This window comes from Alexandromys fortis, unplaced genomic scaffold (genome assembly GCF_014885135.2).
Source record: "Alexandromys fortis isolate MF-2015 unplaced genomic scaffold, M_Fortis_MF-2015_v1.1 scaffold_119, whole genome shotgun sequence".
Lineage (NCBI taxonomy): Eukaryota > Metazoa > Chordata > Mammalia > Rodentia > Cricetidae > Alexandromys > Alexandromys fortis.
Window position 1 is genome coordinate 3,253,959 of NW_026067991.1, and position 16,753 is coordinate 3,270,711.

Genomic DNA, 16,753 nt, shown 5'->3' on the forward strand with positions numbered 1-16,753 from the left:
AAACACACAGAAAGAATATTGTATACATAATAAATAAATAAATAAATAAATAAATAAATAAATAAATAAATATTAAAAAAAAAGAACATACCTAAGTGCCTAGGGTAGTGGTTCTCAACATGTGGGTTGCGACCCCCATAAGGGGGATCACATGCCAGATATCCTGCAAATCTGTTACTTATACTATTTATAGCAGTAGCAAAGTTACAGTTAGGAAGTGGCAATGAAATATTTTACGGCTGGCATCACCACATCATGAGGTGCAGCATTAGGAAGGTTGGAGATCGCTGAATAAACCCTCAAAACCCACCCCAAGTGATGTACTTCCGTCAAGGCCATACCGCCTAAAGATTTCATAAGCTCCCCAAACAACATCATCAGTATCACTAGAACCAAGTGTTCAAACACCTGAGCCTAGTATTTCTCAAACCACTGCACAGAGTCTTTCCAGGCTGGTCTCAGACTTTCTGTATATCCTAGGATAGCATTGAATTTGTGGTCCTCCTGCCTTGATTGCTGGAATGACAGGCATGTGCCCAATACCTGGTCCATGTTTCTCAATTAGAGATTATACAGCCTGTTGTTTATAGGAGGAAATAAGAGCCTGGAAATAGATCTGTTCTTTGTAAGGTTATCAGAAAGATAAAATGTAAACTATCACTAATGTATTTTGGAAAATAGATGAAAAATGAATTTAACCAGAGAATTGTATCCTATGAAAAAAGAACATGGAAGTTCTAGAATTGAACAGTATAATAAGAGATATAACATACCAGCTTAATGGAGAAGTAGCGACCATAAAAGAGATTAGCAAATCCGAAGTTACTGAGAGGAAAATAGCATGGGAAAGGGAAAAACAGATGAGCACCAGTGGGGGATATTTACTTGAGCAAGGACAGCTTCGTCATGACTACACCACTGGGAATGGACTCCTCCCACACATAACCATTAAAGGCTGTAGCTACAAATATTTTCCATTCTGCTGGTCCCCTGAACTGGTTTCTCTCCACCCACCTGGTCATGCTCACTAGCTACTGCAGCCGCTTATGAAATAATTACTGAGGCTTAATATTAATTACATACTCTTTGGCCTTTTAGCTCAGGCTTTTTATTAACTAACTCTTATATTTTAAATTAACACATTTCTGTTATATTTTACCATGAGGCTCATGGTTTGTTGCCTCATGCTTCTTGGGTGGCTCCATGGCATCCCTCTGACTCTGCCTTCTTTCCTCCTCTATCTCTTGGATTTCCCGCCTTGCTATATTCTGCCCTGCCATAAACCAAAGCAGCTTCTTTATTAACCAATGGTAATAAAACTTATTCACAGCATACAGAGGGGAATCACACATCACCTCCCCTTTTCTCAGAGCATGGTGAGGCCTTATGAGCTCTCCCCCATCCATAACCAAATGCTGACGGGTCCAGTTTTGTGGAAGTCTGGAGCAGTAGCAACTACAATAGCCATATTGTGTCAGGAAAGCAATGCATAGCACTGATGCCTGCATCTTCTGGTTCTTACAGTGTCTGGGCTTTGGAGGGGTGATAGAGATGTCCTGTTTAGGGGAAGGACTCAATAGTCATTCACTCTCAGCACATTGGTCAGTCCTGCAGGTCTTCACATTCATTTGTCACTGCAGACCGAAGCGTCTCTGACCAGGGTCTAAGAGCAGCACTACCCTATGGCTGTAAACTTCCACTTTTGTTCTTAGATAGGATTGCATGTATCCCGCCCTGACCTTGAACTCTCTTTGTAGTTGAAAATAATCTGAAATTTCTGATCCTCCTGTCTTGCCTCCCCATTGCTGAGATTATACACACACATAGCAACACTCTGTTTATATGGTATTGGGGATCAAACCCACTGCCTTCTGTGTGCTAGGGATTCTGCCAGCTGAGCTATATCACCAGCCCTAGCTCATTTTTTTCAGCAGATATAATAAAGTCATTTAATTTTATATGACAACTTCACAGTGTTGAAAATCAATGTAGAATTCTGTACCCAAGGAACTGCCCATTAAAGTGTGGATAGAGTAGAAATGTATTCAGATGAACAGGAACTAAGTACCTTTGTTATCTGTGGTCCCATGATATATGAACTATAAGCATTTTCTTATGTAGAAGATAAATGACCCCATATGAAAACCAGGAAACGGGGTCAGCAGCATGGTTTAGCAGTAGAAGTTCTTGCAGTGCAACACTGATGTCCCGACTGTCAGTCATCCCTAGAACCTGTGTAAAATGGCCAGATGTGGTGACATGCATCTGTAATCCCAGCGCTTGTACAGTGAGGCAGGAGATGTGCCCAGAGTTCATGGGGCTGCTGGCCTGGGGTACATAACCCAGCAGAAACAAGAAAAATCCTGACCCTACATGGTACAAAGAGAAAAACAACTCCCTAAAGTTTCCTATGACCTCCACCTGCACACTGGGATACATGTGCACCTTATATACATACATCATACACAGAAAAATTAAAAAAAGGAAACATGGAAAGGCAGAAGAGTGACAGGCATTAAATATGTGGCTACAGGTAAGCAAAGTAGCTCTTCAGAATGACAGTGTCTTACAGGCATAAATTATTTTTAGCATTGAAGTGTATAGCTGTTGCAAAGTCCTAGCGCTGCCATGGAAGTGATAGTAATTTGCATGAAATAGTAGAGGCAAGTATGAGGCTAGCCTGGGCTACAGAGTTAAGTTCCAGGACAACCAGTACTACATAGAGACTGTCTCAGAAAAACAAACAAACACCAAAAAAAAAAAAAGAAAGAAAAAGAATAATAAAGCAAATTATAGTTAGTCTAATCAAATAGGACAGAAAAAAAAATTAGGAGATACAGTTTGCATACACTTTACCCTAAATGTTTTTTTAGGGTAAAGGGCACCTTTACCCAAAATGTTTAAAATTGAAATGGTTTAGATTTTGTAATACTTGGTTTTGCCTAAGATGCCTTGGGGTTGGACCAAGTGAAATATGAAATTCATTGCTGTTAGAGGCGTAGCCTAAAAGTAATGTGATAAAAGCTTTTAATATGCCAGTGCTATATTGTAACATACATTGGGAGGCTAAGTGTAGAATTGGCTTGTTTCATTTTGGCACTCAGAAAGTTTTGGGTTCTGGAGCATTTCAGATTTTAGAATTGTGGGTTCGAGGTGCTGAGACTCCCGGAGCTGCCCCTTATAGCAGTAGAGAGGAGCAAAAGGGACAGAGACCAGATGGTCAGATAGCAAGCAGATGTTTAAACTAAAACAATTGAGAAGTACCCTAAGTGTAAATAGCTTAAATAGTGCAAAATAGAGCCAGGCTGTACCAAAGCAAAGCCCTGTGATCAAGAGGGATATTTGGTATGTGAGAGTCCATAAGAAGGAGCCAGGCGGTGGTGGCGCAAGCCTTAATCCCAGCACTCACCTTTAATCCCAGCACTTGGGAGGCAGAGACAAGCAGATCTCTGTGAGTCCACAGCCAGCCTGGTCTACAAGAGCTAGTTCCAGGATAGGCTCCAAGGCTACAGAGAAACCCTCTCTTGAAAAACCAAAGAAAGAGAGAGGGAGAGAGACAGAGGGGGTAAGGCGGGGGGGGGGGGGGGGGAGGGGGGGGGAGAGAGAGAAAAAATGAAAAACCAAAAGAGGTTAGAATTCAGTAACAGTTAATTTCACCTCACAAAACTTCAACTACAAATAAGAGATTTGTTTGAGACGGGATTTCTCTGTGTAGCGCTGGCTATCCTGGAATTCACCCTGTAGTCCAGGCTGGCCTCAAACTCTGCCCCACCCCTGTCCCCAGTGCTAGGATTAAAGGCATGCCCCACCACTCTTTTCATGGTTCACTTAAACTGACACTGACGTGTTTTCATGTTACTGTGGCATGTCTAGTTTTTATTTAATAAGCTGATTTCTACTTAATGATTTGTAATTTGTCTCAGATGATTTTCATTAGAATGTAATTTCCTGGGCAGTTCATGGGCTCTTAGTCTGATAAATGTCTTTTTCAAACCTCCTGAAAGGACTCTTATTAGAGATCAGTCTTGGTGCTCTCAAAAGTCAGAAGCAGAATTACTAGGGGTGCAGTTACTAATCCATGTGTTTAGTAATTCTTACTTTATCTTTGCCCAACTTCAGTTTAAGGATATTTTCATTTGGTCTCTATGGCCTAGTTGCTGGATTATGACTATAATCAGTTTCTAGATGTAATAACATTAATTGACTACCAGCCTCTTCATTTTATTGTTACTGGCTAACAGTTTTTAATTACTGCATTGTGCTAAATTTCATTCTCAAATGACTAATTTTCATAAGTTGTCCACTTAATGTTTGGTTCTGAGATACACTCGAATGTTCCATTTTACAGATGAGAATATCAGCTCTGAAGGTTTATTTAACATCTATAGTTTCTTAGTTAAATACTGAGACTAAACCTAGCTCTTGGCTGTAGAACCTATACTCAAGAACTATTTTATGTTGCTTCTCTTAATACTGCATGATATTTTGTCATAATAATTTATTTTTCTAATACATTTTAGTGTCTGCTCTTTTTAAGTCTCTCTAACTAATAAGTTAACACGAAATATGGTGCCTCGTGCCTGTAATTCCAGCACTTATAACTAAGACAGGTGGATTGCCATGAGGTTGAGCCAACCTGGGTTACAGAGGGAGACCCTGTCTCAAAAAGGTTAAAGTTGTGCAGTATAAACTTAACTCATCAAGAATATTTTACTAAGACCAACTGATCTTTGTCAGAGGTGTGATTTCATCTTCTTCCTTTTGTGGGATGGATCAACCAGGATCTCTTACAGCTCAGATTTGTCTTGAACTGTCTTGAACTCATCATGTAGCCAAAGGTGCCCTTGAGCCTGCTTCCACTTCCCAAGTATTGGGATTCTCGGCTTTTTCCACTGTGCCTAGGTCATAAATATATTGGACCTAGGTTGAACCTAGGTTTTTCATAATTTATTATTTAAAAGTTTTGCTTACAATGTAGTTAATAATAAATGAATTCTCATGACTTTTAAATACTTTTCACTCATTAAAACAAGAACTAATTTGGAGGAGTTTTGTTGGAAAATACACATAAGGTTAGAGCTGAGAAGTCAAATTTGAGGCCAGCCTGATCTACAGTGAATTCTAGGATAGCCAGGGCTATACAGTGAAACCCTGTCTCAAAAAAACAACAGAGAGAGGGAGGGAGGACAGTGATAGACTTAAAGTGGCCAGTTTTACTTCGGTCAACAGTCTCTTGCTGTGCTGTGGAGTTGGAGAGGAACATGTGTCCTGGCAGGACCACTGGCTGGCTTAGGGTTACAGAATGAAATGTTTTCCAGAAGGCTTGGCCCTCAGCAAGTGATTGGAGTCCACTGAGAGCTGATTCAGTTATGAGGGCTCTGGCATATTCAATGGATTATCCTTTGGATTTATAATACGATGACATTGGGAGACAGTAAAAAAAAAAAAATAAAGGCCTAGTTGAGAGAATGGGATCGGGGAAGGCTACACTTTCTCCTGTTCCTTCCTATTTTCTCTGCTTCCTGGACACCATGAGAAGAACAGCTCTGTTCACCAGTCCCTTGTTCTTAAAAGTGCTTAATTCATCACCAGTGTTGTGTGTGCATGTGCGTGTATGATGTGAACATGAGTTTGGGCGTGGATGTGCCATGGAGCCTAGTGGAAGTCAGAGGATACGACCTACAGTCAGTTCTCTGATGTCACTCTGGGTCCTAGGGATTGAACTCGGCCTCTCGGGTTTGTGTGGTCTTGTTTGCTTTTCTGGCAGCGATAAAATGCTCTGGCCGGAAGCATCTGAGAAGAGGAAAGGGTTTTATTTGTTGACACTGCCTGATCTCAATCCATCATGTAGGGAATTGAGGGCAGAAACTGAAGCAGAATCCATGGAGGAATACTGCTTACCCTCTCTCTCACTCAACTCTCCCATGCTCAGCTTGCTTTCTTATACTACCCGACCCGTGTGTATGAATGATGTCCCCACAGTAGACTGGGCCCTCCCACATCAGTGTCAGTCAAGACATCATTCACAGACATGACCACAGACCAGCTGATGGGCGCGGTTCTTCAGTAAGGTTTTCTAGGTGTATCAAGTTGATAATAAAAACTAAAGGTACATATGGCATGTACCTTTATGACTTTGCCATGGCTACCACCACTGCCTTCAGTTTTCTACCTCAACACACACACATAACAGTGGAGCCAGCCATGGGCTGGAACATATGAAAGTGTGAGCCAAAAAGAATCTTTATTTATTTCAGAGATTTGTTGCAGCAAGGAAACGGTAACCAACACAACTAGTTAGAAGGGCGTTATATCACTTTCTAGGTCAGGAAATGTCTTCAACTTGGGTGATAACAGTGGGAAACTAAGAAGAATCTGTAGGCTCTGTTAATTGGTCAAATACAGAAAGACAGAGTCAAGTTGTGCAGGCTTGGCTTACGTATCTCAGTGAGCAGCAACACCATTGTAATCTAAGCTGTGGTTGAAGATCTTAGGTTTAGTGTGAGATGTGATGTATTTGAGATGATTAATTTTCAGAAATGCCAGGTGTGGAGAGATGGCTTCATGCTTAGAGGGCATCGTCTGCTCTTGCAGAGGAACCAGGTTTAGTTTCTAACATACACATGCTGTCTCCCAGCCACCTATAACTCTAGTTCCAGGGCATCCAACACCTACTTATGGCCTCCTTCAGCACCAGGCTCACATGTGATAGACATATGCTCATGCAGGCAAGTACTCATACACATAAAATAAATAAAAGAGGTCTAAAGTGAGAAAGAAAGAAGTAGATATGTTGAATAGACAGTGGCAGTGTGTATCTGGAGCTCAGAGTTCGGCATAATTAAAGCCATGAGCATAGATGAGCTTTCTTCCTTCTTGCCAAAGGAAAGAACGTAGAATGAGAAAGGCAGCTGGCTCAGGGATGGTCTTCTAGAACTAAAGCTTCACATTCAGAAGGAGCAGGTAGAGGAACTGAGGGCTGGGTGTCCTCGAAGCCAGGGTGAAGTACAGTTCAGTTCAGGAGGAACAGTGTCACCTAGCTGAATGGCACTAAGGATCCGTGAGGTAATTTAGAGAGAGTTCTTTGAATCCACAACTTTTTGGTGATTCCCAATGGTGGTCTGAGCCTGGTGTGGCACCTGCCACAATCCTGGCATTTGGAAGACTGAGGCGGGATGGTGAATTTGAGACCAGCATGGGTCTAAATAGCAGGTTTCATGCCATCCTGGGCTGGGTTGCAGCATCAAAAAGATCCATTGTGGTAGTTTGGTGGGTAAACCTAGTTTGCAATAAAGTTTAAAGAGGAAGAATTGGTTCAGACTGTCAAAGTCAGGTGATTGTGCATGAGGCCTAGGTCCTTGCAGTACTCACACATATGGTCTACCCAGTAGCTACTGTAGTAGAATGCCCAACTGAAGTAACGCAGGCTGGTGGGTACTTCATAGAGAAAGCACGTCTGTCAGCTCACCATTGGGAGGCTAAAAGTCTAGGCTCTGTAGCTCCGTTACCTCAGCCTCTGTAAGGGCCCCAACCATGTCACATCATGGCAGAGTGTGAGTTATCAGACGGCAAAACATGAGGCCAGAGCGACCACTTAGTTCTCTTGAAAGAAGTAGCTATAGGGGCAACAAAAAATGTTAGGGTGATGTAGCCACTTTACACTAGGCTCTGTTTCCTAAAAGATTTCACCTTGTCCCAGTGCCATTATATCAGGAGCACCCATCTGTTCCAAGATTCTTACATCCTTTCCTGTAGGCTGCTGACGGTCTGCAGTGTCATGTGACCAGGGTGGAACACCACAGTCAGGACTAAGAAACCCCAGAGTCCTTGGGCAATAGGAGCAGTTTTTGTGAGACATAATGAGGTTGTCTTTCTTAGCACTATGCTTTCCTAAATGAGTTTTAAAATAATCACAAACTTACTGCATTTCATGTAAATTTTTATGTCAGTCTTAACATTATGTAAGTAGTCTATTTAGATTGGCTTCCTTTTCCAACAGAGGGGATCAAGCCCTCCAAGGAAAAGGCAGTAAAAAGGTTGTCTCAAAAAAGTTTCCTTCAATTTTTTAATTTCTCATAGAGAAGATGTGTTAGTCATTTTACTTCCACTTCCATTCAGCAGTAGCAAACGCCCAAGTGCCCAAATCAGGAGCACCAGCACTACTACTCTTTAATGGAGCATGTAGGAACAGTAGCTAAACTGAACAGGTTGCAGTCTTGTTCTGCAGGGTGCATGGGCTGCCTAGTGAGACCTTATCTCAAGAAGAAAACCAAGAGGCAACTGAAAAGTACTACAAACACATTTTATTAGCATAATGAAAGATACACCTTGCCAGGTGGTGGTGGCGCACGCCTTTAATCCCAGCACTCGGGAGGCAGAGGCAGGCGGATCTCTGTGAGTTTGAGACCAACCTGGTCTATAAGAGCTAGTTCCAGGACAGGAACCAAAAAAGCTATGGAGAAACCCTGTCTCAAAAATTCAAAAAAAAAAAGGGGGGGGGAATACACCTTATACACACATACGTAGCAGATGTAGGGAAAGAGACCATTTTACAGTATTCAGTAACATTCTGTCGAATTGTGATGGGGAGCATTAGTTTTCTGGGAAGCATTCAAGAGGACCCGGTTACTCTGCTGGTCACTCAGACATCCCATTTATCAGCACAAGCTATTTGAATTCACAGTAATGTTTCCCTATAGCTTAGAAATCCTTAGGGATTAAAGAAAGGGGTGATGAGAACAGTTGTGTCAGTTGATAGCACTCAATTTAATTCTTTCCTCAGACAACACCAGAAACTCAGGTTTGAGTTAAGAAAGAGAAGCAAAAAGACCTTACTTTTGTGTCTGCAGTTCTAGGCATGAAACTCATGACTACATGTGAGTTATGCAGTACACACACCAGAAATGGTTTCCCCAAACCTTACTTGGGAAATTTTGTCCCAGTACTGTTCATATTAGTAAACTCGATTTTAAGAGGGGCTTTCCTAGGATCCAGATCTCATTGACTCACAAGTGCTTTTAAAGGAATTAGAGTCATAACCCTTATGACTTGAGTTCATTCCCTAGGACCCACATGGTTGGAGGAGAAAATGGGTTCCCTCAAATTGTCCTCTCACCTTCACATGTTCCGCGGCATGCATGCGCCTACCTCCAAATAAATGTAGTAATTTAAAATTAAAAATTAGAAAGGAAAGAAGCTAAGACTAAAATAGCTGTGCCCGGCTGGCCAGATAACAGCCCGTGCTGGTGCTTGCTGTCAAGACTGACTGAGAACCTGAAAGTTCACACCCTGAGGCTTCCATGGCGGGAGGAGGAAACCGACTCCCACAAGTTATCTTTTGACTGCCTTATGTGTGCCGTGGTATGTGGCACATGAATGAATGAATGAATGAATGAATGAATAAATGAATGAATGAAATCTCCATTGTGATACAGTATTTTTAAAAATCTGTACCCAAGAATTCCATTAGATTGCATCAGTGACATTCATTAATGTGTCTGCTTTCAGCCTTTAGTATATGGAAGACTTTTTTTTTTTTTGTCATTACGAAGGAACAAATTATTGTGACTGTCTAAAGTCGTTTATGTTCAGAGATTCTTTTGACAAAGCAGTCCATGATTTTAACAATGTTTCTTCTAAATTTTTTTAAATCACGTATTAGGTGAAAAACCATTTCGCTGTGATGAATGTGGTATGAGATTCATACAGAAATATCACATGGAAAGGCACAAGAGAACTCACAGTGGAGAGAAGCCTTACCAGTGTGAATACTGCTTACAGGTGAGTGAGCTAGTGTGAGTCCTCCTACCAGCTGCAGTGAGAACTGACTGATAGGCACCACTTAGTGCTAGATTCTGGGATTTTAAGCTCTTTGGTTAGATTTATAATAGAAATTTGATCAGTGAATTGGTTTGGAATTATTTATATTGTTATTAATTATCTTGTTTCTTTTCTTCTTTTCCTTGTTGACAAAAAATCATAAAAACAACAACAAAAATCCACTTCCAACCTCTGATTTCAACAGTATTTTTCCAGAACAGATCGTGTATTGAAGCATAAACGTATGTGCCATGAAAATCATGATAAAAAACTCAACAGATGTGCCATCAAAGGTGGCCTTCTGACGTCAGAGGAAGATTCTGGCTTTTCTACATCACCAAAAGATAATTCACTGCCAAAAAAGAAAAGGCAAAAAACGGAGAAGAAAACATCTGGAATGGACAAAGAGAGTGCACTGGACAAGTCTGACATGAAGAAAGACAAGAACGATTACCTGCCGCTCTACTCCTCGAGCACTAAGGTGAAGGATGAGTACATGGTCGCAGAGTATGCTGTTGAGATGCCACACTCTTCAGTGGGAGGGTCCCATCTAGAAGATGCGTCTGGAGAAATACACCCACCCAAGTTGGTTCTCAAAAAAATCAATAGTAAGAGAAGTCTGAAGCAGCCCCTGGAGCAAAGTCAAACCATTTCACCCCTCTCCACTTACGAAGACAGCAAGGTTTCAAAGTATGCGTTTGAGCTTGTGGACAAGCAGTCTTTACTGGACTCGGAAGGCAGTGCTGACATCGATCAAGTGGATAACTTGCAGGAGGGGCCCAGCAAACCTGTGCACAGCAGCACCAATTATGATGATGCCATGCAGTTTCTGAAGAAGAAGCGGTATCTTCAAGCTGCAAGTAACAACAGCAGGGAGTACGCTCTGAATGTGGGTACCATAGCTTCTCAGCCTTCTGTCACCCAAGCAGCTGTGGCCAGTGTCATCGATGAAAGTGCCACAGCATCCATGTTGGATTCCCAGGCACTGAATGTGGAGATTAAGAGCAATCATGACAAAAATGTGATTCCCGATGAGGTCCTGCAGACTCTGCTGGACCATTATTCCCACAAAGCTAACGGACAGCATGAGATTTCCTTCAGTGTTGCAGATACTGAAGTGACTTCTAGCATATCAATCAATTCTTCCGACGTACCCGAAGTCACCCAGTCAGAGAATGTTGGATCAAGCTCCCAAGCATCCTCGTCAGACAAAGCTAACATGTTGCAGGAATACTCCAAGTTTCTGCAGCAGGCTTTGGACAGAACTAGCCAAAACGATGCCTATTTGAATAGCCCGAGCCTTAACTTTGTGACTGATAACCAGACCCTTCCAAATCCGCCAGCATTCTCATCCATAGACAAGCAAGTCTATGCAGCCATGCCCATCAGTAGCTTTCGATCAGGAATGAATTCTCCACTAAGAACGACTCCAGATAAGTCCCACTTTGGACTGATAGTCGGTGACTCACAGCACCCGTTTCCCTTTTCAGGTGACGAGACAAACCACGCCTCTACCACATCAACAGCAGACTTCTTGGATCAGGTGACTTCTCAGAAGAAAGCTGAGGCCCAGCCTGTCCACCAGGCTTACCAAATGAGTTCCTTTGAACAGCCCTTCCGTGCTCCCTATCATGGATCCAGAGCTGGAATAGCGACTCAATTTAGCACTGCCAATGGACAGGTGAACCTTCGGGGACCAGGGACAAGTGCTGAATTCTCAGAGTTTCCCTTGGTGAATGTAAATGATAACAGAGCTGGGATGACATCCTCACCAGATGCCACAACTGGCCAGACTTTTGGCTAAAAAATAAAAATATATATTGTAAATAATACTGGCACTTTAGAACAGATTAATCGAGAGTGGGGTTGCTCTGTGTAAAATGGAGTGCTATACAGATTTAAGAGCAATGCGTTCATAGCAAGCTGTTAAGAATAGCAAGATAATCCAATAACTGCATTTCGTTTGGTTAGTCCTCATCCCTTGAACTGCCTTACGTGTTGTCACCGTTAGAGAAGCAATGCATTACTTGTTTTAGATCAGAACCTTGCTATTCACCCACACCAAGATAAAAAGGAAAAAGAGACTTTCGCACAATTGTTTCCTAACTGATAACATTGTACATTCTTAGGAGAGTAGTAATTGTGTGAAATTTCCTCATTGTTTCTGAGTTTTTCAGCATAGTATTGCACTTCAGCAGGGAATCCGAGGAGACTTCACAGACAGTGAACTTAAAGTTTCAATGTCAAGAGATTATGGCTTAAATAAGTAGTTTGTCCTATAGGGGGGAATAAAAAGAAACCACCTTTAAAAAAATGATATGCCATATACCCTCGATCTTCATTTTGCATTATATTGACATGTTTTTTTTTGAAGAAAAAAGTAATAAAAATCTAATAGTCTAAGACTCCACTATTTAAAAGCCTAATTACTTTTAAAGTATGCATACTTCAGAACTTTTACCAAAACCCAGCTGTCGGAGCAGTCACTTCTCGTGGAAGTATGCATATCGGTGTCAGTTTCTTTGTACAGGTATACTTAGGTATTTTTTATGATTTTTTTTCATGTGCAAGTATCAAGGTTTGAAGTTTTAGTAAAAAAGAAATATTCTGTAGATTACATTCCCAAGAAAATAATGCTTACACAAAATGTATATTCCACGTTTTAAAGCTGAAATGTATTTTACTTTACACACTTCAGTTGACATAGAGCACTTAGAATTAATCTGGTATTTTTGATTTCTCAAAATTAAAAAAATAGATTTTTTAGGTTTGATATGGTTGTGTCATAATCATCTCGTAATTGACAATTTTGTTTTTTGGCAATAAAAGGAAGCTGGGATATCTTTGGACTGTAAAACCTGGTTTAATTCTTCTCTTTCTGGACTCTTGATAGATTGGATAATTAAACAGTATCCCAAGAAACTAAAGCAATGGGCATTTTAATTGCTTACTTAAGTTACTTTTAAGTGAATACTGCTCATGACAGTTTTACAAGCGGAAGTGCTTACTGATTCCAGTAACTGCAATTTCTTTTTCAGCTAGACGAGTGGTCGGAAATTTTTTTGTTGCATTTCAAAATCTAAATAAACTACAGACTTTATCCTTATATCACGAATGTTTTTTTTAATATATGTATACTTTGTCTTAAAATAATACAGCATGGTACAATAAATAGTGCTTTTATATACATAAATATATATATATACACTTTAATGAAGAATGATGGTTTGAGTTATACATTGGGCAGGTTTAATTTTTGGAGACTTAACATAGTTACACTGACTCTGCTCTCCTCTTTTATCTGTTCCACCTTTTTGGGTTTTGTACTTAAGTTTCTGCCATCTTTATCACGATGCACCAGTGGTAACCTGAAACTAGTACCCTTGGGAGGTGAAGCTTTCTGTAACTTCCATTTTGACTTTGCTGTTGACCCTGTAGATCTGCGTGCTTTGTTTGAGTGTTGAGTATGTTATCCATTTAAATTATTTTTCTTTTATTTAATGCTATCCCAAGACTGTTCTCATAAAGAAAGGGAACAAAGAAATATCCTCCCCCCAGTACCCTTCACTTACACTCATTTAGTTTTTTTTAATGTTGATATTTTTATGACAAGGAATATAAGTTATGTTTAGTGTGGTTTCCTCTACACTTTGTAATGAAACTTTGCTTGAAATCATAGTTTTCCCATTTGACAGCCTTGCTGTCAGATCTTCAAGAACTTTAAGACTTCTTTGAAGTACCTATTTTCAGTTCTGTCATTATTGATCTGAAGACTGGTGTGTGTCTGTGGCACATCATGTATCTGCAGGCATGCTTCACGAGATGAGCTGTTATGGGACCGTGTTCACCCTCAGTGGGCGTTTGCATTTTCTCATAGTACTTTTGATAAGCGTAGACATATATTTCCTAAGTTGAGCCTGATTTAAAAAAAAAAATTAGTTCCACTGAGAACTTGATGCGTTTCTTGTACAGCGTCAGGGGTTTCCTTTGTAACATAACATCACCAGCACAGGGTTAAGAATGTGACAGTTACTGAGTGGTTCAAGTAAGCTTAGGAAGAAGAGCCTTTGAAAGTGGAAGTTCTGTAAACAGAATTTCAGGCGTTGCATTCCTGTCGTAAACACATTTCTTTAAATCTACACGATGGCAGACTTTCCTACCAGGTTAGAGCATTTGAGATAACCGACAGCCAGCATATTTATTGACTTACCGTGTAAGTTCAGTCAGCACTCTTACTGTGAAGTCCCGAATGCCTCCCAGGCTCCGCTTGTTCTTCTTCATCATGCGAGAAGCATCTCACAAGTTTGGGTTTCTCCACTGTGGCTCAAAGTTCTGGGCATTAGAGGAAGGAGGTGGCCTAGTGTGCTGCTTTAGAGGGATCCCTGTCAGCTCACACTTCTCATCTCTCTCAGTGAGCAAATTCTTCTAGAGGAGTAGCTCCTGGCACTCTTCAGCTTTTGCTCACCTTGAGCCTGTGGCTTTCTCTCACAGGTCATTCCTGGTCTGGTCTGGTCTTGAGAGACCTTGCACTAGACATGGCAGGAGCTCTCCAGCACCTGAAAGCATTGCTTTGTGAACTTCTGTTCTTACTGCATATGTATTTCATTGCGTTTGAAATAGCTGAGTGGCTCCTACTTTTTTGTTTGTTTTGGATCTACAGTGTGCATGTGCTACCTAGTCAGGTCGGAATCCACCACCTTAGCTCTGACTCGGTGCCAGCAATGGGGTGCTCAGGGCAAGCTTTCATTCCCACAGACGAGAGACACTCGCAAAGAGCCAGTGACGTTAGATCTTTGCCACTCTTTGACTTCATTAATTTGGGCTTTTTAAAGGGCTGTTTTAAAAATACAAAGAGGCCGGGAAGCTTTGCGTAGGCACGCTGCATACTGCACTCCCTAGGATCTGAAACTAGAGTTCATCCTTCTCCAGTGTGTTTACTTGAAGAAGCACTATTATAATCAGTGAAATAAGGATTTATTTGAGTCTGCAATTTAATTTAAACCTTTTCCGTTTCAAATTGCTTTATTTCAGGGAAATAATTTTCCAGTTGTTTTTGCTATATTCTGCAAATAAAAACCATGTGTTTCCTTTTTCCACCTAAACTTTGGTAGGAAACAAGCTAAAGCAGACAAACATTTCTTGTTGTGTTTGTTGCTTTCTTTAATCCAATGGATGAAAAAAGTAAAACCCTGTAAACATTATTTTATTTTTTTATGCAATACCATGCTGTAAATACGGTTCATCGAGTAAGGATGTACCTATGATTGAATCTTTAATTCTGCACAGTTAGAGTTTATATATAAACGTGTCTTGACAATCAAGGACTTTGATGTGAGTCTTCCTTTATGATGTTTATTAATGTTATGCATTCCATTTGTTTGACGTGAGTACCAATGTGCTAATTTGTATTGTCTGAAAGTATGTAATGTTTTTACAGCTTGTTTTTAAGACTCTGTAAATATGTACAAACCAATCACAGTACGGCTTTATGTTAGAAGGCGTGTGATGTTGTACTGTATGTAAGCAATAATACATAGCAGTGCTAACTTTACAAGTAGCATCAGGAACGTTCTATAGAAACATTTCAGAGTTATCAGTTATCCTTATTTCATTTAATAATGATTATCTTTAATCAGTTTTTATAAGCAAATTCCATTGTTCCTTCTGTTGGAACGTAACACTGTTTACACAGCCTAATTGACGCTGCAGGGGAGACAGGCTAGATCTGGCTCCCTCTGCTCTCACTCTCACTAAGCATTGAATGGCCTTACCACTCTTGTGCAAAGATGGAGGAAGACCGCAGAACTTAGTGCCCATCACACTGAAGGAAGGGATGTGTTTTTTTTTTTTTCCTGCTCTGTACCGCTACCTAACTCTGTGGTTTGCTTTGGATTTTAATATGTGTTTCTGTTTTAGATTCAAGCCCATAAGTGTTCAGGTAACTTCAGTTCAATTGTGAAGTCGATAAATTTCTTCATACTTCATAGTTACATTTCAGTGATTCTAAACTTTCTACTTTGATTTTTAGATACTTATTTTTCAAGCTTGATTTCTCAGCTGACCAGATGAATTTACTCAACTTCAATACAAAGAAAGACAAACTTATAGCTTGAAGTGAGTAGATACTATACTGTACAGAACAGCTCTCTGAACACCCGTCACTGCTTTAGAAATGAAGCCGCCAATTTATAAATGATTATGACCTACATTTTATAGGGAAATGTTTTTAATGCTAGTCATTTATATAATGTGCTTTGAAGGATTTGCTAGTCCACTCCTGTCACTTTTTAGTACACTGGTACCTTTTCTATGTAATGTATGCTTTTTATTATTGTAGCAAAGCATTTCAGTAGAAAGAATTTTGCAACAATATGGGGGAAATTTTTCATTGTCGGGTTTGAATTATACTGGATTTTATCTGTCTAGTCTTACTTGTCTTTATTTTAATGCTGTCTGGAAGGGACCTTGGTACCCAAATAAAGCAGGTTAACCTCATTGCTTCAAGGGCATACTGTGTAGTGCTGAGTTTCACCTGGAAATCTGATGACTTTGAAAAGAAAAACACATTTATAAAAATTGTACAGAAGAAATTAAATGTGTGATGGAAATCCTGATGGTGGAGCACGTTGAATTTTCTGAGACATAGTGTTATTTTCCTGGAATCCCTTATGCCTTCTTTGTATTCCAACCAATAAAAGAAAACCTTGTCATTGAAAGTGGTAGGCTGATAGGATATTCTGATTATACAGTATTACTTTTTCCTGTCTTATTTTCTGACCCCTTCTCAATCACTGTAAATTTTTATTTTCTACTTCCTATTGCTGATTAAACATGTATATAATGTAGAGGCTGTTGTATAGAACTGAGTGAATTGGGTTGCTATGCTTGAATGGGTAGCTACATGGGAATATTTGATGGATACTGAGAAGTCCTA

At 40.3% G+C, this 16,753-nt stretch overlaps 1 protein-coding gene across 11 annotated transcripts in view; it reads left to right on the top strand.

Annotated features, from left to right (window-relative positions):
- The window catches only part of Znf148 (zinc finger protein 148), a 124,853-nt gene extending 108,420 nt beyond the window's left edge, over positions 1-16,433 (top strand). For all 11 annotated transcript variants that reach the window (XM_050159798.1, XM_050159795.1, XM_050159792.1 and 8 more), the window contains 2 exons: positions 9,662-9,780; positions 10,025-16,433. In XM_050159798.1, the coding sequence (XP_050015755.1) occupies positions 9,662-9,780; positions 10,025-11,623 (1,718 nt within the window). In that variant the 3' untranslated portion in view covers positions 11,624-16,433. The remainder of the gene's footprint in view (positions 1-9,661; positions 9,781-10,024) is intronic.
- The last annotated feature ends 320 nt before the right edge of the window (positions 16,434-16,753 follow it).